Here is a 22,366-nt window from a genome sequence, read left to right as displayed (position 1 = left end):
TAATGCACATTTGCAGAGAACATAGCTGTGGTTGTAAATGATATCCACTCAAAGGGCATAAAAGGACCTTGTTCTATCAATGATTGAACAGAAAGAATTAAGATGATCATGATAAGTGGTAAAATTAAATCTTAACTTTGTGTAGAGAACAATGTGTTGCCTTTGTATTTCAGGAGTTGGTTTAATAATAATTATGAGCAAAGTCAAATAAATGATTTGGAGCTAAGAAGCTGAGAAGGATGGCTTTGCCTTTCCTCAAGTTTATGTTATTGAAACCAGCTTTGGTTGATCTTCAGAGTGCAATTTCACAAAGGAAAAACTTAGTTACTTATATATGGAATTCAAAATGGATGTCCACTTTTTCTCATTATGGGCATTTTTCTTGTGTTTCCATTCAGCTTTGTTTAAACTTCCTATGTCTGTTTCTCCCAGGATGGAGCCGACACATTTTTATGGACTTTTGACACATTGGCTTTAACTAAATGTGGAACATCTTGACACTTCTTGGATGGAATGCCATGACTGGCTGGATTTGTGTGTGTTGCATGTGTGTGACGGTGCTCGCGGTCTCTGCAACCATGTCAATAGCTATGCTGTAGAAAGGTGTATGTCAACAAAAAAAAGGCCACATGTCAGGGCTACAGCAGGGGACAGAGATAACACTTTGGGACTGCAGGAACTCAGATTGGCAAGCTTGGGCAGCTATCTTTTTCTTTTCAGGAACATAAATCAAGAAAGACTTTTAAACCTGCAAACCTTCTTGCTCAGCTCTTTGTTGCAGAGAATCAATCAACTTTATTTTCAGTCTTGGAATCCTGAAATATATTTATTCACCATCCCATTTACACCTCAGAACAAATCTGAAGTCCTTGAATGGATAAACATATTTTTCATACAATCCTTTATATTATTTTGGTCAAACAAAAAAGTACCAAAGATGTAAACATTTTCACAATGCTTTTAAACTTCACTGTAATGTCAACAATACCTTCAATAAAATGTCATAATCATATTTAATACATTTATCGATACATGGACATACGTTTTTCATATATTAACATACATATATACGTACAACTCTTCACATTCAGCATTGTTTGTGTCCTATAATCGGGGGGGGGGGGGGGGGGGGGCACACAAAGTGACACACAAAGTACATACACAGTGTCCTACAGCAAATCTCCTGATGACAGTGTTTGTTTTTCACAAGACAAAAGAAAAAAAAATACAGACAGGAAGACTTTGCTCTACAGCTGCTGACTGGAGATCGTAGAAGCATTGTCCTTATCACATTTTGCATTATTTACAGCTAATTACCACAGTCATACAGAAAGTAGTACGCTAAACATTTACTATATCATTCAAAGCCAGAGTAGGCTTCGAGCATCGAGGAATTGCTTCATAAACACTAAAAAGTGCAGTGCTCAAGATTTCTGCTGATTAAGTCTCCATGTCTTTTTATTATGTTTACAGGTTTCTTCCTGACAAGTACATTTATAGTAAAGGGTAATGGTAATACATTGAGAGAAAATTGTTAATCAATATTGAGAGAGATTTCTTCATCTCAAATGCTGTACATCTTGTGCTCAAACACAAAAGCCACAAATACATTCCATTATTAATTGAGAGGTAGAAAAAGTCACCTTTACAGAAGCTCAATCAACTATACATCATTTAACTTCACAAGTGTGTTTTGGAGCGCTTGGAGCCTCAAAAGGCCATGTTGTTCAATTAAACTCAATTAGTTAAATGCTACTGCACTGGCCATACTATCATGGTCTTGGAACCATAATAATGTACCAACTCTGTTGATGATTTGAGTTTAATGTAATTTTCTCTCTACTAGATAAACTAAAATCCTGCAGGCTGTCTGATAATAAAACCGAATATCGCAAACATGAACAGAGACAGTTTCAAAGCCACAAGACAGAAATTATAAAACAATTAAAAATAAAGCATCTCCCCCATTTCAATTCCCAATGAGAAGTTTCTCAACCTCCTCAACCTTCTAAATAATAATTAAAACTAAAATAATAATAAAAAAGATTAATATATTGATTTATTTGGCATATGTACATACACATAACATCTACATACATGAAAACAAAGTCTTCATGAAATCCCTGACTTCTATTTATTGATATATATATATATATACACACACACACACATAGAGAGAGAGAGAGAGAGAGAGAGAGAGACACGTATATATAGAGACACACACACACACACACACACACACACACACACACACACACACACACACACGGAGATGACCAAGGTAGAAACAGTAGAACAGAAGAAAAAAACAGACATCAGATTCAGATTTTCACAGTTATGTTCAGTTATGTATCCTGGTTTGTACTTCCATCTTTATCCCATAGAGTATGGGCCATAAAAAAGTAGTCTGTCCAGATCTGGACTGGAAGCCGAGGCTTTGATATGTTTGTTTTTTAAGAGTAACCTGCATATTGGTAAAAAAGTGTCAAAAACAACATTTTGGCTCTGACAGTGAGTATAAAGGGTGGCAGTAAGCTTTGGTTCCAGCAGAAAATTCTTCAGATGATCCTTCAACTTTAACACAAATGCTTTCTCCATAATCTTATGAAAACCCAACATGATATGAGAAGCATCTTAAACACATCAGAGTACAGCCATGTAGGAGACAATTGTACTTTAAACCTTTAAAGGGATTCTTGGGATGTGTTCACCCTGGAGGTTAAAGAGAAACAATTATGAGCTCCTTACCTGTACACCCACACAGCTGAATATAATAGTTGTTGCTTATATATTTAAAATAGATTAAATAAATTCCACTAAAAGCTTTTTACTTCCTTTAAAGTCTTGTTTGTCTCTAAAAATATATAGATTAGTTTTTTTTAGCAGTAGGGCCATAACATCTGTGCGTGATAACCTTAGACTTAAATCCACTCTAATAAAAGAAAGCCACAGGCTACTTTAACCTTACATCACACCTCAAGCTTAGCCTCGGGTGAAGGATTGACATGTTAACACAAGTCCTAACCATCAAATTGAAGGCATTCCATAGGAGACTCCCTTTGATGAATCTGTATTTCATAACTTATGTCTAATGGTATAAGTGCAAGAGGTGGTGTGAGAGTCATTTTGTAAGACATACTGCGCAGTTATTTTTTATCTTAATTCAGTATTGTTATTTTTCAGACTAAATCATATGAAAGTCTGAAACGATTTCCACTCTCCGATTGGGCTTCCCATAGACTTAGTATAGGCCATTTGCAAGTATCCCAAGAACGATTAGCAACAGTTTGTGGCAATTAACATTGAATACTTCTTTTTCAACATTGAAGGGGCTGCTTTAAAAATGGATACTAGTGCAGTGGCTGGCCTACTTGCCGAAATACTGCATCTTAATATCAGAGATCATACTCATGCTGTTTTGGTATCTCCATAACTGTGAACTGCTCCCTCAGATATTAAAGAAAGCTAGAAATTTACAATCATTTGCATCGGACATAAATATATGTGCAGAATTGTTCAATATTAATATTTTTGTCTGACAATAGTGTTGTGGAATATAGTCCATCAAGTCTGATATGACTAACAGCTCTAAAACAGTTGCCAAAACACAGAACTTTAATTGGTTTAATTGGTAAAAGCTAAGAGAGGGGATTTTGAAAAAACTAAGGAAAATATATCTTGCGTCTTTTTTTTAAATTAGCAATTATTTAGTTCTTCTTAGAACAAGATAGCAGAAAATCGATCGACACCACGTCAAACACCACAGGATTTTCTGCTAGAATAAGGAGGGGGTTGCATTTTTATGCTTCAAAGTCAGACTGAACATAGTTTAAGCCCTCATCTGACAAAGCTGTACGCCCTGAGCTAGGCAGGTTCTCAACTCAGAGCTAAGTGTTCTTTGAAAAGCCCAAGTGGCCTATTAGTTCAGAAGGTAATGATGGTTTAGCAACAGTTTTCGAAGAAGCAGACACTACCAATCTTTCAAAGCAGCTATTTAAAAGCCAGCAGCAGAATACATCACGGGCTGACATGGTTGTATTTTTGCATGACTTAAAGCAAAATATTTCATGACAATGTGAACAGCTTTCATAGTCAGGTACTGTGTAAAAACTGCACACAACTGCACATCTTTCCTCACACCTTGTTAAAGAAAGGAATCATGAAATGCCATAAAAGTCTTGCAAGTGAACCACAAAATGCACTTCAGCAGATCTAATTAATCTTTCCCATAGCAGTTTTTTTTTTTTTTGAACTTCCGTTTGATGACCCTTGCTGCCTGGGGAGATGTATGAAACTGCTTGTTTGACAAACACAGTAGTTAAGCTTAACTTTGCACCATGGGCATTTTTTACAAATCTGAATAATGTTGGCAGGTGCTAAGGCAAATCCTTACGTGTCTCATGTTTCAGATGCTTATATTAAGCAACCCACTGTCTTTTGAGACAAGAGGAGCACAAAAATCAGGTGGTCTGCTGTCTATAAGTCGCCCGAGGATCACGATTAATATTCACATTTTAGTGTTTTTTATTTTTTTATTTTCGCTTTAGGGTCAGACATAAAGAATTTGGTGATCGACTGTTTTCTTAGAAGAGCTGTACACTTGTACATTTCTGCCAATGGAGGGGCACCTTTGAGAGAAAATACACAGAAGAACTATAAACAAACCACAGGATTATTCCTCCCCCCCCACACACACATACTGCCGAAAGTGTACCCTAACACTCTAAAGGATCACTCCAGTTTATTATAATTTTGGGTCTTATCTTCATTCCTGTCAGCAACAATCATAATAGACTGACAGAGGTTAATTGATTTAGTCTGGGAATGAGACGACGTTGCAAAAAAAAAAAAATCTGAAGAAGGATGCAAGTTTGGCTTCAAACCAGTTTTAAACCAAAACCAACACAACATATTTTGAAGAGAAAAAAAGTTGGAACATGTAATCATCCCAGCTGTCCTTTGTAAACATCAGTCACAGTTTATAGACTGACTTCATGCAACTTCTATGCAGCAGCTGATCAGTCTCGGCTGTGTTATCACAGCTACCTGTATTCTCGTCATCGATGTGAGCAGTGTCTAAAAGAGCTCTAAAAGATTGAAAATAAGGCAACATAAAAACTGTTGTTCTGTTACTAGCTTCGTATTCCAAACAAGTGTAATACATATGTTAGAAAGGAATGTCACATAATGACTTTCCTCATTGCATTCATTGTGTTTTTTTTATGTATTTCATATGAGAAAAGCAATAAACATTATTAAACAAAGATTTTGTTATTCTGAGTCCTTCCCCCAGTCCTTCTGCTCTTCCTATTCAGTCATGCCTTCTGTGATGGACACAATCAATTGGACTAAATTAATATTGGCAGCTTGTCTTTGCAGCGGAATCAGTGCAAACCCCTCCTGGACGTATTGAAGAATGGCCTTGTTCATTTCAACACATGTAACAATGGCCTGGCTAGATAAACGTTGAGGCTGACACAATGTGGTCACAATAACTGAGGTTTGAAAAATGTATTTTCAACACAAATATTTTCTTATAGATAACAACAATAACCCTGTGGTCCTTCAATTTGAGGCTTGCATTAATTATCTTATCAAATAAAATACATCTTTAAGTACAGTGCTTGTAATAAATACATAAAGGTACTTTAGGGTGTAAAAATCCTGCTTGAATTGAGTTGCATCTGTGTTTCTATGGATTCTCTGTCTTGTTTTGTAAATGTTGATCAGTCAAAGTGATTAATCTGACCTGATGAAATACACATGTACACTTCTGGTTGCATGTTGCCTGTTTGGCTTGCTTATACTTCTGTATTGGCTACTAAACCTGTGGTCATTTTTTTTTTGTTTTTTATGGCAGTATAACATATTTGAGGCATGAGAACATTTTTCAACTTCAATCAGTGTTAAAACACTTTTAGCTCCTTTTTTTGGTCAATCTTAATCTTTTGTTTTCCCTTTTCCCCAAACTGCCATTAGTGTCTTTCTTGTTTTTTCACCTCCTTTTTGTCCGGCTGTTCATGTGCATTTAAAGGAAGTCGCTCTGCATCTCGTTTGAGAGCTGACTCACAGCCACCTCACTGTGTACTGATCCTTTAAGTATCCTTGCAGTTTGCAGGGGGCTTTCATCTGTAAAGTTTTCTCTGGTATGAGGGACTGTTTCAGGACAAGGACAGTTTCTGCAGGTCCTGTGGTTCTCTGGTTTACCATTTGATAACCTTGTGGAGTTGCACTCTTCTTTGTGATGGGACTGCATGCAAGTTCCCTTCTGTGTGGAGCTTTGCGGACACAGAAGGCCACAGAGTGACCTCCTGCACAGGGCCAAATCCCTGCACAGGGACTTACGGAAGTTTGGCTTGAAGACCAGATAGACTATAGGGTTGTAAAGGGTGGAGGACTTTGCAAATATAGCTGCCAAAGCAAAAGCCATAGGTGGTACTTTTGCTGGGTTTCCAAATGCTGCCCACATAGACACGATAGCATATGGACTCCACGCCGTCAGGAAACCGATGCAAACTGCCACTGAAAGCTGAAAAGAATAAAACAAACATTTGTCATGTAAACACGTATTTTTACTTCGGCCTTCATAGAATCTTTTAATTGCATCCTTGCATTTACCTTAACGATAAGTGTATGTGCATTGGTGGTCTTGTTCTGCGGTGACATGTGCTGCTGCACAGCCTGTCGCGAGCCTCGGACAGTCATCAGGATGAACGTGTAGGACAGAAAGATGACAGTGCAGGGCACGATGTAGCAGAAGAAGAAGAGGCAAATGATGTAGCTCATAGCTGCAGGATTTTGGCTGGCTGCATGCCAGTTGATGCAGCATGACGTACCGTAAGGCTCAGCGCCATACTCTCCCCAGCCTGACAGGGGACCCACTGCAAAAATGCCAGCATAGCACCAGATCCCGGCTACCAGTAGGTAGGCATGGCAGTTGGAGAACTTGTTACCTGAGGTGGAGCAGAGCAGGTGAGAGTTTGTGGAGTGATTACTGATGAATGAGGACATTAAAGAAACAGAAGCAACAATACGCTACTGAAGCACATTAAGTTTGGTTATCTGATGCTCAAACATACAGTGTGTGAGAGTAAGAATGTGGAAGACAGGTGATCTCATTAAAACTTGTGATAAATACATATCAGTATGATAGAATAATTTGTTGTTTATAGATTTTATTTATTTTAGCCTGTGTATCAGCTAATACATATTTTGATCCCACCACTGTTGTACAGATAAGAGATCATCTGGCCTTGGGGAATGCACATGTTAAGCCTGCATGAAAACATTATTCTGGGTGTGTGGAGGGTAACAGTGCAGCATGTTTACCTAGAGGCTTTGGTATGTGATAAAAAAAATAAAAAATAAAAACATCTGAGGAGCTACACAACCGTTTTCCTGTACTCTCCCCAGTCCTGTGGTCTTGTGTGCAACCTCACATAAGCAAACAGAGACAGCACTGTTGGTCAGTGTATCTGTTTCTTATATGATTAGTTTATGAAATTATTATTTCCATTTCTTTTCTGAATTGTGTGTCCTTGTTTTAGGTTTAGTTTTTTTTAAGGGGGAATTCCTTCATCAAATGTGATCTTGCATTATCTACAGTATGCATAATGTATTCTGTTCATAGTAGCATCATTAGTGGCAGATTCAAATGTAGTCACCTCTCATGTGCCAGAAACTGAACAAGAGGATCCATGGGAAAGCCTGAAACAGCCCTTGCTGCTAACTAACTGTAATTGATTTAGACGAGAGCTTCTTCAGTGTGGACTCAGTGATGAAGAGAACACAGGGAGCCTTATCTCTGAGAGCACATGGCCTCTTCAGCTGGATGTCAGCCGTCTTTTGTTTCAAGCTGATGGTGATTAAGCCCTGTGGCTGTCGCTGAACTCTGCCATACTGGGGAAAGGGGGCTGGTGAGCCTTTACAAATGCATTTTTCTTTTCTGATGGGAAGCATCCAATCAACAATCACCCTCTCCAGCTATCGGATTGTCATAAAAAGCATTCAACCTGAGCTGGACTTTAATTTGTGACAGAGGCTCTCAAACATTTGCCCTTACAGTTTAAATTCACTTAGTTTGCAGGAATGAAGCAAGATGATCAGCTGTAGGGTTCTTTAAGTAATAACATTAATCCTGATTGATGCCTATTTAAACAGTGTATTGGATTTCCTCAAACAAAAGGCAGTAGTCAAGTTAAAGCCAATGGCCAATGACGACCGGGGTTATGGCTAATACAAACGAATGAAGATTTCTGCTAGTATGAAAATGGTATAGGTGCAGTTGTCTTCAAGCAGGTGTTCTGTTACTGATAAAGTGTTTTATTGTAAATGTTCTTTGATGTATTAAGACTGTAGGTGGGTATTTAAGAAGCAGTATGTGCTAACTTTGGGAGGGAACCATTAGCTGAATTTTTTTCTCTCTGTAATCACGTATAAAGGTTTACTGAAATCTTATCACATTGTGTTCATATTCCTTTTGAGAACTAGCAATTCTCATATTTTTGGAAGAAATGAATCTCACAAAGGTGACAGTTAAAACCAATCGAAAGAGTAAATTAGAATTTAAGTCTTACTGTACCTCCATTAAAGGCCTGATTTAAATAACGATCTGGTACGCTCTATAGTCTTGGTAAATAAACGACAATAGCTAACATATGAGGTTGTATTGGCTGCAAGTCGAACAAATACACTTGAGGTTCATTGTTTGTAACTCTGATGAGGCATTTCAACCTTTTTTTCTGTAATGCTCTTTGTGTTTTCCCTTCATGGGTTGCCATATAGAGATTGATTTGACTTCGCCTCTGAATGAGATTTCTTAGGTGCTTGAAAGACATCAATTTTAACAGCCAATAGCACTTAACATCTGGACAGATGCATCACATTGATTTAGTTGTCTGTTATCACTACATCAGCCCTCTTTATCTGTACAGCAATTCTCCAGATCCTCTCTCCGTTCCTGTATACCCCCCTCCTTCCTGCAATTAGTTCTTTCACTGCGGACATGTAAGTCTCTTCTAGCGCAGTCTTTTGTGTGATTTACTTCGATCTGGCATTCACAGGTTCATCAGTAGCTGTCAGTGCTGTAGATTTATACACATAGTAATCACCAGATCCACTTGCAATGTTACATCAACACCACTAATTGAGAAATAGAAATAGCAATACTCAAATGCTGTACTCCAGCTGTAACAAAAATCTTAGAAAAAAGAGAAAGGAAGATGCACTATCTACCATGCTCCTCAATGTCCCCAATGCAACCTTTATTTTACTGTAACTTCTTGTGTTTTATTAATCAGGTGCCTCTTCTAGCATTTTCGAAAGTGCCTCTCTCAAAGACATTACTTCAAAAATATGTCAGAAAAATTCAGCTACATGATTTAAGGCCTTTTAAGACCTACTATAAAAGTAGATAAGGGGGCTGTGGGGCGTTTGAATTTCAACCTTTGTACAGAAGTTTCAAGGACAACACAAACTAAAATTTAAGTCTGCTCATCAGCCATAGAGTTAGTTTTAAAGTTTTAAATATTTCTTGTCCCCGCAGATCATATTTTCTTGCATTTTGTAGCTCTTATCTTCAGATCAGGTGCAAGCACAAGACACCTTAAAAAAAGCAAATGTGGTCTATTTACGTGTAACAGAAAGGGTTTCTGTCTGATAAGCCCTTTGGGAAAAATACTTTTGACTCCATTCTTGTAATCATTCTCTCAAGAAGGATACCTTTTTTATGGTGGCAGTGAAATATTAGAAATGATGATGTGAGTCAGAGAGTTCACATACATCTAGTGCAGTCAAACCTGAGTTTATTGTCCTTTGCAAGATGATACTGATTAGCTTCAGCTGAGTTTCATGTGATAACCTCTGCATAATAACTTGACACATGGAATCTGAACCTTGTGTCAGCAGTGCATGAATTTATTTTTTTGTGTTATTTCATAAACACAGGTCCTACACTGCTTGTTTCTTTTCTATGTTTATGTAAAGCACTCCATTAACTGGCTTTTTTTGTTCCATGAAATCCAAATTTGGCACATTTCAGATTTTACAGAAACAGCAGATACAGTATGTGGATGATCTAAATGACAATAACTTCAATATGTTCAGTTTAATCTGCAAACAAAAGTGAGCTGAATGATTCTGTTATTCTTTTAAGGGCCGTGTCCAAAGGAAGCTGTAAGCCCCCTTGGAAGGATTTGCCTCCCTTGCTAGATTTTGTGACATTTCAATGTGGAACATTTTCATTTATTGTGACTTTTTAAAAATCAATAATGCCTTGTGTCTCTTTATCATTCGTGGTAATGTGTGCGTTTAACAAGGGTGACTGCCAGCTACAGTGAATAAACAGTGAAGATTAGGAAAAAAAGTGGAACAAGGGGAAACAGTGTGTTCATTTTTCTTGCAGGGAACTCTCAAAAATACGTAATTATTGATGTTCATTTGCACTTCAAACACTTTTAGTTGTGAGGCTTGGAGTCTGTAGGGCTTTTACACACAGCATTATAGACAATCTTCTCCTGGAAAAACAGACAAGGCCTTGATTCGTTCGTACCCTGACTTCGTTTACTCTGTGCTTATTAAAAGAGATGTTGCATGTAGACAAATAAAGTCTCTTTATCTTACTCCTTTCTTTTCATGCTGAAGCTCCAAGCTGAGCTCATTTTTTTATGGGCCCACATTTCCTCACTCTGCATTCTTTATAGTAATTATACCTCATTTGTGCATCTCATACCTTTTGTGTGAACCTTAAACCCTATAGACACTGTATGAGTCAGTGTGTGTACCCCCTGGAGTGTGAATGAGTAACAGTGAATGTGGGAAGCATAGAAATGTGTTAATCCCTGGATTCTGCACTCCAAAATACAGTCTCCAAGAGTGTAAAATCTGTACTTGAACAAACAAATGCGCTGCAATTCACAGATATTGGATGAATAAAATCTAAAAATGAAAGCATATAGTGACTTCAATATTTAGCAATTTCTAACCCCAAATTCTTGCTGTGGATATTCAATATTTCTAAATTTAGGACAATTGCATGTGGCTGAGTAGTTCTGTGTGAAAAGATTGCATATTTGCAGAAGACAAAACATTGATTTGCAGCAAATTAGGAGTGATTGATGAGTCCAGAAAAAAAAAACAGTAGCTGAAATCCCCTCCTTTAAATATTGATACACTATAGAAGCACATAGGGAATAGGAACATGTGAATGTAATTAAAGGTTTGACGATCTGCTTTCTAGCAGTGTATTTAAAAAAAATTAAGTCATCTAGGCTGCTTAAAGATGCAAACACAGTCAATCCTGTGAATAAATCCTCAACGGCTTCAGCCAGAAGATTAATTATACTCATTAGCAATGAGCTGCTTAAACACTTTGCAGTCATAGCAATGACTGTGTAAGGAGTTCACAGCCACACGACTGAAGCCTTTCTGCTTAATCATCAGTTTGTCATTGGTTCACTGACGTTTGTATGAGTGTAAGCTATCCTTTGGATAATTGAGAAGTTATATAAACTATTGCATTAACAATTTGAGAACATCAGATATGGCCTCTGTGGAGATGTGTGAGCAGTCCAGTGTTGTTTTGGCAATATCACATCCTCATCACAGGCCTGTTTATTGCAAATAATTAGCAAATGCAACTAATTAAACTTCGGCTGGAATTATTGTTCTCTCCACTCGATGGGAATTGCACCAATGCCCTCTGACTTGAGCGATATAACTCGCAGAGAAGGACACAGAAAAACCTCATCGGAGTAACAGCTATAAGTACTGAGTTTGCTACCTTCCTGTCAATATTAATGGACACATATTTTAAAGTGACAACAACAATAACAAGAGAGTTTTAGCTCCTACTGTCTGTAACATCACTTTTTTTACTCTGTTATTATAAACAGGGGTTGACACTTGTATATAAGATAAATATGACAACATATAACATCATACAAACATAGACTCACCGTTTATATGCTGCTGGTTGTTAATGAAACCTTAATTTAAATTTGTATTTCATTTTAAAATAGGACACTCATCCTTGACATGTATGACGTTCTCTCTGTTCTCCTTGACTTGATTTGTAAATTTGCTGCTGTTAACCTTTAGTTCCACTGCATTACAATTCATAAAGTCTCTGACCTTGACAATAATGTAATCGTTATGTAAACTGCTATTCAATGCTTTGATCTGGCTACTTTCACTTTTAACCAAGCCATTGACTTGTTGGCCTGCATGAATATTTCTCTCTTCAGATTCCGTCAAGTTTCTTGGATTTAGATGAAAGCTTAGATGATTAATACCGGTTAAGCCTACCTTCTAGATGATCTACATTAATAAATGGACACCAACATACTTCCTGTTTACAAAAATTCACAATGATGGTAGATTAAGGAGGCTGTAAAACAGTTTTTCCTACCATAGTTCTGACAGCAGACTTTGAGCCAACAAACAGATGAGAGCACTGTGAGGTTGGTCAGACTGCACAGGCCGAACAAAACCCCACAGAAGGCGTAGACAGTACATGTGGTCTTATTAAACAGCCACCTGAATGGAGATAAAGACAGAAAGGGAGAGAAAGATACTTATCAACATTCTGATCCTAAACCAGGATTTCCATGAAGAATCCCTGATGAATTACACAATTCACACCCTGGAGATGAAACAGGTAATATATTGACCGGCCTTCTCCGGAGTCAGTTACAACTGCACTGAAGCATTTAAACCCAATCAAAGCACAAATGAAAGCAGCGAGCTGTACATGCGGAGAGGAATAAAGCAGCTAATAAGATCACAGGATGAAGCACCACCTTTATTTTGCAGGTGATACAGACGTCATGCTTCTCTACACCCATGGTTAGTCTTCTTTCTATATTTGTATTTATATGGATTTGTATCCATCTTGAAGTAAGAAATTATTGTGAAATTGCTTTAACAATAAAAATCATGACCTCTGTATTGTTACTGCATCAACCCTTCTTTGATTGAAATGTTTTCTTTTGCATCCTTACTACAAAAAAACAACAACAATGCTTTGCTCCCCTCATTGAATAGCACATATGAAATTATCACAATAACATGGGGGCAGGGAGGATGCCCTTTTTGCCGAAGACTACCTTTGCAGACAGCCTAAATAATTGTCACTTGAAATGTGTAGCAAGCTCCATGATGCTTGAGAGGTGTAGCTCAGGGCAAACTCATAAAATCATGACCTCTGTTTTGCTGATTTCACAGTATATAGCAGTTATAAATCTGTTTTACCTGTGGAAAACCAGAATTACATTTTATTTAAGCATACTCATACTAACCTTTATCGAAACTGAAGTTTAAAGTTTGATCTTGTTAAGTCTAAACTGACTTATTGTTGGATGAGTTTACACAGTCCATGACATCACCCAGATGTCACTGATAGTGGCTTGATTTGTTGTTCCCCAACTTCTGATTCTGCACTTTTGTCTATTTTTCACTCCTTGTCTTTTTTTCTCTTTCCGCTTCCATTATAACTATATATTTATGTAGTGCCATAACAGCTAAAACAAGGAAGAGTTAATTGTCACTCACCTGTGAGCATAAGTTGAAGGGATAGCAAATGGGAACAGGCTAATGGTCATACACATGTCACTGATGGCCAGGTTAATCACAAAGAACTCTGCAGGCTTCAGGGAGGCCTTCTTTCTATAGGCCACGAACAGCAGGATCCCATTTCCCAGAACTGACAGCACACCTAAGAGGTGGAACAGAGTGATTTTGAATGTGCAGTCACATAAACAATGCTGTGCATCCTGGGGGAAAATACCACATCACTCACCGAAAATGGTGTAAAGAGTTCCCATGAGGATGTCGCTGTCTTTCGATATTCTGGACAGGAGCAGAAATGTTTCGGAGGCATTTCCCATCTAGATGAAAAAAGACAAACATTCAGGGAGGAAAAGAAGACAAAAGAAAGAGCCTTTGTGCTAACACATTTTTTAACCTACAATATGGCTGTTAAACGAACTTACTAAACTTGCCACACAAAAACATGTTAAGAATAACATGTTGATATTTATCAATATATAAATGAATCTCTAGATTGTCTCCTTATCTTACTGTTAAAGCATCACTGTCCCAAATGGGTTATATGGAATGTATGGTCATTCTACCAATGGCCGTGAAGCCTCTGTCTTGATTAGCTGAGGCAGGTAGGTGTGTAAGAAAAGGAAAATGTTTGGGACTGAGTTACTTCGTGGAAGGATGGATGTGTGACAATGGATTGCTTTATGTTTTTTTCTGACAGAAAAAGTTTCATTTGGGTTATTGTCACAGGTTTTCTGTTATTATACTGAACTATTATTCAGTAGTATTATTAACTATTTATCAGACATGGAGGAGAACGCATTGGAACCAAGAAGAATAAGCTGGTCCAAAGAGTGAAGCATTGTGATGTCGAAGTTAGATTGCAACAGCAAAGGTTTGTCTCCCTTACTGCCCCAGGCAAGCTATTGAATAAAGTTAAATATGCTGTCAGATATAGCATCCCTGTGTACAGGGCTAACTGTTGGAGATGGGGGAATTTACTGAGAAAAAACACACATGTTTGAGCCTCTGATTGAAACATAAACAAGCTAAAGAAGGTGTTGTCCGTTCAAAGCTGTTTAACTTCACTCTTTCCTACATCAAAAATATCTGAATAATATTTTTTACCTGCACCTATTCTCACAGAAGAGCGGCAAAGTGAAGACACTGTGTCCATGTTCCAAATGTAAAATGGCTCTTCATGTCAAGATTATTCATGCATATAATCATTCGTCATGATCTGCTACCACTTTCTGCAACCTTTTTATCCATATAGATAACATGAAAATGTATTCATAGCTTTTCTATTTACTTTACCTCTACAACAGATTACAGAAGGCCAACAAAGGGGAGAGACATGTTAAATCACTTGGGGTTAAGTGTGGACTGTCTCATGTATAGATCTCCATTATCATAAACTCAGATGATTATCCTCAAAGAGAACCAAAGGTGAGGAAAGTCATTCTAATAATATTCTCTGTGGACTTTCTATTAACATTTTAATGGCCTCAGTGCATATAACAAGGATTGTAAACACTACTTCTAGAGCGGATTACTTGTAAGTACAAGTGCTTCATCACACTATCAGCATCTAACAACAACAACACTATTAACACCAAGGACCAAGCTCCGCACCACGGGCGATAGGGCTTTCTTGCTGCCCCAAGACTATGGAACACTCTCACTGACCAGGTGGCCCCACAAACTACAGCTACTTTAAAAAAAAAAGCCTTAAGACTCATCTTTTTAGAAAAGCCTTCTGTTAATTTCGTTTTTAGATGTTTTATGTTTTAAAACTCTTTTATTCTTTTTAACTCTATAGCACTTTCAGATTCACAAATGTAAAGTGCTTTACAAATAAAATCTATTATTATTATTGTTATTAATATTATCATTATTAATGTGTTTTTAAAGGGATACTTCACCGATTTGCATGAAGCTTTGTATCATTAGAAACATGGTAGTAGTGTTGAATGGTCGTGAATCCAACCCTCATTTTGTCCTGAGATGAGAAAAATGTGTTTTTCTTTGCCTGGAAGTTTTCTTCATGTGATGCAATATGACGCTTTTTGCATCACATGAAGAAAACTTTCAAGCAAAGAAAAACAAATTTTTCTGGTGCTGGATTCACGACCATTCAACACTACTACCATGTTTCTAATGATACAAAGCTTCATATAAATGGGTGAAGTATCCCTTTAAGCACTTTTGTTTATGTGACTCAGCCTATGTGTGTGTTACATGATTCACAGAATGTAAAAACCTAATTTAAGTGAATCTCCTTTTTCTTCTTCTAAAAAAGGAAAGAATATACAGCATACAACTGCACTGTAATCTTTTGAATACTTGCAATCATGTCTTTCTTCTAAAAAAAACCCCTCTATTATTGCCCATAGTTTGAATAATCACAACGTGTGTGTTAAGTTTTAAAAACTACTTAAAAGAGCCCTTCTTTTCCATGTCCCTGAGAGAGTCTCGTGTGTATCGATATATTACAATGTATAGTGTACGTGTGGAGAGCAAAGGGTCAAAATGAACTGTAATGCAGGCAGCACGTTAGAGTCATAGGTACAAGGTTCTACAACAACACAGTTCTGTACGAGTGGCACATAGAAGTAAACACTGGTAAGCAACATTGTGTTATTATATTTTGCTTCACCAACACAATCAGTTCCACACAAACATTTCAGGCATTCTCACTTCTTTTTTTTCTGTCAACATGTTTCCACCTGACCAGCTGCTCTGTTTAATATATTCTTCCCTTGGTTTCAAAGTATCATCAAGGATTCAGACTTGCTTTGTGGTCACATATGTGTATGTTGTTCTCTTCTGTGTCTAATCCTGGCAGTGCACTGCATATTATATTGTATAGCATTTTTGTAAGTAGTATTCTCAGAAAAATGTACTCAATATATCATTAAAAGTTGTAACTTGGATTGCATTTAAATGGTGTTTCATTATGATGAATTAAAGCTGTGCTTCAAAGCATTGCTTTGTGTTGCAGGTTCTTTTGGTTCATGTGTGAAGTTGTATTCTTCTGAGTTGTGCAGTAAGTTGTTTTTTTTTCAGAGATGTTGTGTAATGGGAACTCTCTTGTTATGTACAGGCTCTTACAAAGATTATACCTAAGGTGTCTCAGTAGCTGAACGCATATGAAACACTGTTAAGTCATATAAGACTGATCAAATTGAGTGCTTTTAAAAGGGATCTCCTTTAGATGATAGCTCAGTTATCAGCTTGATGGTGTAACACATGTTTCAAGAATATACACTATGGTCCAACAACAAAAAAAAAGAACTCCATGACATTCATAAAAACAGGGGCAGGGACTTATCATTTATTACAAATACTTTACATCTCAAAGACTGTGGGTGTTTTGTACAGACAGAATTTTCTTCCAACTTTTTGACCTTCAATCTTACATTCCCCGTGATAAACTCTGGAATAACAGTTTTCTACTTCTTTATCTTCTCTAGCTCATTTTTTTTATGATTGTGAGATGTGCTCTGTTTTTCCGTATCCGTACCTTGATGTTGTTGTTTCGATTTTTGTGAGTTGTTGCGATGTTTGTCTGTCCTTACTGTTCTGACCTTTTCCATCTTTTTTAACTAACAGTACCGTGTCTTTGAGTTTTTTACAGGTGCTATAAGTAAATACAATTTATCATTATTATTATTATTATTATTATTATTATTATTATTATTATTATTTAATGATTGTTTTAGTACATCTGTGACATCTTAAAGGCAGGCTAGGTAATTTCCACCAAATACACTTTTAGAGATTTTGGTTGAAATTGTCTTTAGGTCCTGATTGTAATTAATAATTCAGGTGCTTTGAAAAAAGAAAGGAAAAAAGTCTGTCATCTGTAGCAGATGTAAACATGTAAAAACTTGGTACATGTTTTATAAACCAATCAAGCCTCTCTACCCCATGAATGCATGAGCCCACACTCAAAGTATGAGCTGAAATCTGCTTCTGGACCAAGGATGCTCGTGCATGTAAGTGAAGGGCATGGCTTTGGGGGACCACAGGAGGAGGGGGTGGGTGAATACGGAGAATGGAGAGGACGCTACCTTTAAAATCATGCTAGTTTTTTTGAAAATTACCTAACCTGCCTCTAAGCCTTCCTGTCATACTAAAGGAACTTAAAGTCCACGCCCACACAGCAACAAACAAAAAGAGAGGAAAACATTTTCATAGGACAAAAACAATTGGAGGCTATAAGAATGGGAGGCTGTAAGTGAATAAACGAAGGACACGTAAAGGACAAGAGGGAGCTTACAAGTGAAACTGTCAGAAGTAATGAATTGAAAGCTGAATGATGAAGATTACCCCGGAGATGAAAGGGACACTGTCAGAATTCAGAGAGAGAGAGAGAGAGCATCCTAAACAGAGGGACATTGGACTGGAATATACTGCAGAGGGTAGTCTACATATTCTCCTGGAAGTATTTGTATTTTGAGCATATACATTGATACCTTGAGTCTCCGATGCAACATTAAGCTCTACTGTATTTGCTTCCCTGAAGAATCCCAATTAACACCACCTTCACCATCAAATCAGTTGTTTTGCCATTTTCTTAAATGACAAAACAAATTGAAATAAAAGGAAAAGAAAACAGATTCAGATGTTTTTCAGTTGTTTTTGTTGACCAAGTTTCTGATATCATTGACATTCCACAAAACCAGTGAGACGTGATATTAAACCACATCATTGCATTCTTTAAAAAAAGAAATTCAACAAAAAACAACATTATCAAATCACGTTTAACTCAGCATATATGACCACAGTAGATTGAATTACATGCATTCACGTGTTTCTAAAATCTTATTTAATCATCATGCACAATTTCAGTCATGCATAAGAAAGAAAAAAGTATTAAATTTATCCTAATGCGATCACATTTCTGTCAATTATTGCAAAGCAATGATGTCGGATTAGAAGCACTGCACGCAACTCATCAATATGGGTTTGAATGTGTTATGAAGACAAGATTCTTTGCAAGGATTACATTTCCTTTCCAAACTATATTCCAAAGTAGTGTTCAGAGTATTTTGTTGTACAGAACAAGTAGCGGGTTGGACACTGGAGACCAAAACATGTTCAGTTGTTTTAAACATGAATCCCTGAACACATTCTCTAAGATTCTCAACCCTGACAGGGAAAGGGGGATGCTGTCCAGTGGGGGTTGTAATGTAACGTAATGTAGCGTAATTTAGATAGTTATCTTTGGGGGATGTGCAGTATCTTACAAGTATATTTCTAGATGGTGTGTTTATCTATGTGTAGTATTTTACATGGAATTCAATTCAATTAAAAAAAACTTGAATTAAATAGAAGCTATGTGTTTCATTATACTGGCATGATTTTTTATTTTCAATCTTATATACCTTACCACTACATTAAGCAAAAGACACATGTGGGATTAAATGTAATGCTGATCATCTGCTCCATTTCCACAAGGTATCACTCATCCTGATACAAAATAAATCCTCTTCAATCAAAACCCATAATTGATCATTGCACGCTTCACAATTCCTTTCATAACTCTTCTTCTCAAGTATTCAGGAGGTACATCAGTAAGGTAATATTTTATCAGATGAGTAACTGTGACCGAGTGCAGTCTGGAGCACCAATAAGTAATAGTTTCCATTGTCAGTACAAACCAAGGGAAGGGCATCAGCTTTACAATCTGTTTGACCACTTATCTATGTAAATACAGTTTTCTGATATCTTTACACTGTCATGAATCTTCATAATTGAATTCATAGAGCACATTTGAATAAGCCATCTGGACTGAGTGGACCCTCTATCAGAAAGATGTTGATTAGGAAAGTGGTGTTTAGGGAAACTAAAGTCTGGTTTAAATGTATCAAATTGCAAAATGAGAAGAAAATAATGATAATGTAGATATACAGGCAGATGTGTCAGTTTGAAATTGTGTGTAAAGAAAAACCGAAACAATCATATTATGTGAATACACAAATGTTTTTATTATAAAAGAGTGAAGCAAAAAAGCACTATGAAAATGCGATCACAGATTAGCTTCAGGTCAATCAGAGCTTACAAATCCAAAATGTATCCTGACCTAGAAAGTTTAGATTGTAGTCAGTGCAATGTTCAAAAATCAATTCTAAGGTGAGAAGAAGGAAGACTGCAAGATTTTGATACAGCTCGGTAGCCTCACATTGAGGCCTGATTACAGGTTTCACCATTCCAGCTATGGTCAGATGTGGATTCACTTTTTCAAGAGGAAAAACACAACGTTTTTTTAAATGATCCATAACAGCATACACATCATAAATAATGAGTCAAAATCTGTGACCTAAACTGTGCATGAATAAGATACAACTGCCTGGAGGAGGAAACACACATTGCCCTCCAAATCACCCAGTGCTATCGCTTATTTAAGGTGCAACAGAGCCTGACTGTGTCTCTGGTTTATAAGCATGCTGTCGCTGTGCCAGAGGACAGAAGAAATTCTGCAATAACTTTATTTACAGTTTTAGACAGATAAATGAGCAGAAAGAAGAGAACAGAAACAGCCAGCAGAGGATGCATCTGCAAGAGCTGGGGAAAAGTCCAGAATTAAAGAAATGAAGTTGGAGCCAACTATAATAAATAAGCGTGATTATGTAAACAGGACATCAGTGGTTATCTGGTTTCCTCCAGTTACAGAGAAAGATACGGACGTCTGAGAATCCCCCTTCTCAAACAGACCTAATTATTTTTCGGAGTCCGTTAGCTTTATCATAATTAATCAATAGTATTCCATCCAGAATTAAGGCTGAGGGTGTTTTGCTCCCTTATAAAAGAAAAGACTTTCTTGGACTCCTCAAATAATGGCCGTTTACAGAAAGTCATTTTTGGTTTACAGGGATGACCGGAGCTCATCTTCACATCACTGGAAGAAAAAAAAAAAACCCACAGCAGGCTAGTCAGGCGCTAAGAAATGTGTCTGTAGCAGACATCATAGCTCACGGGGACACAGTCAGCACTTGTTTCTGACTTTGCCAGTAAGCGACAGCAGTTGTTTACACTGTGATTTCATGGTGGTTCTACATTTGTTTTAAAAAAGGGCCACTTCCTCACTAACCTGTCTCCATTTTTGATGATGAAGTGGGATATAAACAGTTAAAAATGGCCCCCATGGTGACTGCCTTACTTCATTCTCATCTGCTTTTCTACTGTTAATTCCTGTGTGTTCTTACTGGGTAAATGAGGAAACAAAAGGAGGAGAAGTGGTGAAGCAATTCACCAACCCTGTCTGACTTCTCCATTTCCACTGTCTCATTTCCTCATTCTTTATCCTAACTTTTTGCCTCAGGGCATTCATTCATCTAAAAAAACCAGAACAAAACAAAAACAAACAACCAAAAAAGAAACTTGTTGTCTTCTCTTTTTTCATGTCGCTGGTATTTTATCTTTCGCTGTCCTGCCTGGTGCAGAATTTACATCTCAATCTGTCGGCCTGTCTCGCATAAGACCAACTGTTAGCGCGACATGCGCTCAAACACAGATGGTGAAAACAAACAAAGACAGATGTTTGGGATGTATCTGTGTATGTAGATGGGAATTACTGTCTAAATCCAAACCTCTTTTTCAGATGTTGTGTGACATCTAGTAGGCCAATCATCAGCTGTTACTTTCATTACAATGCTTCAGATAAAGCCGAGCCTATAGTTTAACATCTGTTACAAAAACCTCAATGGTCACGGTTACTGTGTGTAAATGAAATTTGGTGAAGTTCTGAACATTTTTATGCAGATTGGTTTAAAATAAGGTACTGAAAGTACATTTTGTACCAGAAAATCAAACAACATAAATCGTTCTATGTGACTAAAATGCAATGAATTTGGATCCAACAGAATTTTTTAACATCCAAGGAAAAAAAGTTTGATATGATCATATATGTACAAGCTACTATGTTAAATCCCTTGCCAACCTCAAGTATTTAAATTATTTTGGTCATAAATAATCAAATTAAATTGTTTTTCTCTTTTAATGTAATTTCAAGAATTTTTACACCAAATTTATATGACTATTTCTGTAGAGACATTCTCAATTGTTTTGCCTGGCTATCTATCTGGCTATGTGTTTTTGAATTTCACTAAAGCTTTTTATGATATGATACGATGCAATACAATATTATACAATAACATACAATGGCTATTTTTCCAATTGGGAAATAACTACTGAACTCTGTTGTTGCCAAAATGTAGCTGCCTCAACCGTTAAAAAATATATATGCTATATATTCTATATATATTCTAAATATAATATATTACCATTTCTCTGGAATCCCTTTCCCTTAAGCACATGTGAATCCTGAATGACATCAATAACTGACCTTTCTTCTAATTCACCAGAAAAGAGGGGGTAAAACCCTGCATGTCATTGTCATGAATACTAATGAAGCAAAGTCCATTCTCGACTTGGTGGTTGAACCAGTAAAAAATGACAAGACCAAATGGGCCTTAAATTATTGAAGGCAAGAGCATGAGCAGGGTGTCTCTGTGGTTCAGTCTGATTTGACCTACAGAGAGATGGAGATGATAGTGGTTACATAACTCACTGTAACAGCTGTGCATGTGACTTCAGGGCTACACTGAAATGCTGGTTAATGCTGTTTCTGGGAGTATATTTAATTTCATGTCTAAAAATAACACAGAAAAAAACGTTTTCTCTTAAATGTTTAACTCCCTCCTTCCCACTTTCTGGCCTCATCTATGGCAGTTGACTGTCTGACAATGAAGTTGGTCCTGCATAAAGATTCTGCAGTTTAAAAGGACACTTTTCAATGAGGGATGCTTGATCATTG

General features: G+C 37.0%; 1 protein-coding gene across 2 annotated transcripts in view; it reads right to left on the bottom strand.

Annotated features, from left to right (window-relative positions):
• Positions 1-3,319: 3,319 nt before the first annotated feature.
• The window catches only part of opn7b (opsin 7, group member b), a 39,302-nt gene continuing 20,255 nt past the window's right edge, over positions 3,320-22,366 (bottom strand). Inside the window, exons 2-6 of one of the 2 annotated variants that reach the window (XM_079358991.1) lie at positions 13,796-13,883; positions 13,549-13,711; positions 12,407-12,534; positions 6,619-6,953; positions 3,320-6,529 (exon numbers count right to left, since the gene is read on the bottom strand). In XM_079358991.1, coding sequence (XP_079215117.1) covers positions 6,029-6,529; positions 6,619-6,953; positions 12,407-12,534; positions 13,549-13,711; positions 13,796-13,883 — 1,215 coding nt within the window. In that variant the 3' untranslated portion in view covers positions 3,320-6,028. Of the gene's footprint in view, positions 6,530-6,618; positions 6,954-12,406; positions 12,535-13,548; positions 13,712-13,795; positions 13,963-22,366 lie in introns of those variants that run through there. The other variant, XM_079358992.1, reaches the window with a different exon arrangement.

This window comes from Symphodus melops (genome assembly GCF_947650265.1).
Source record: "Symphodus melops genome assembly, chromosome: 13".
NCBI lineage: Eukaryota > Metazoa > Chordata > Actinopteri > Labriformes > Labridae > Symphodus > Symphodus melops.
Note: the sequence above shows the minus strand (reverse complement) of the source record. Positions and strands in the feature narration are given on the sequence as shown.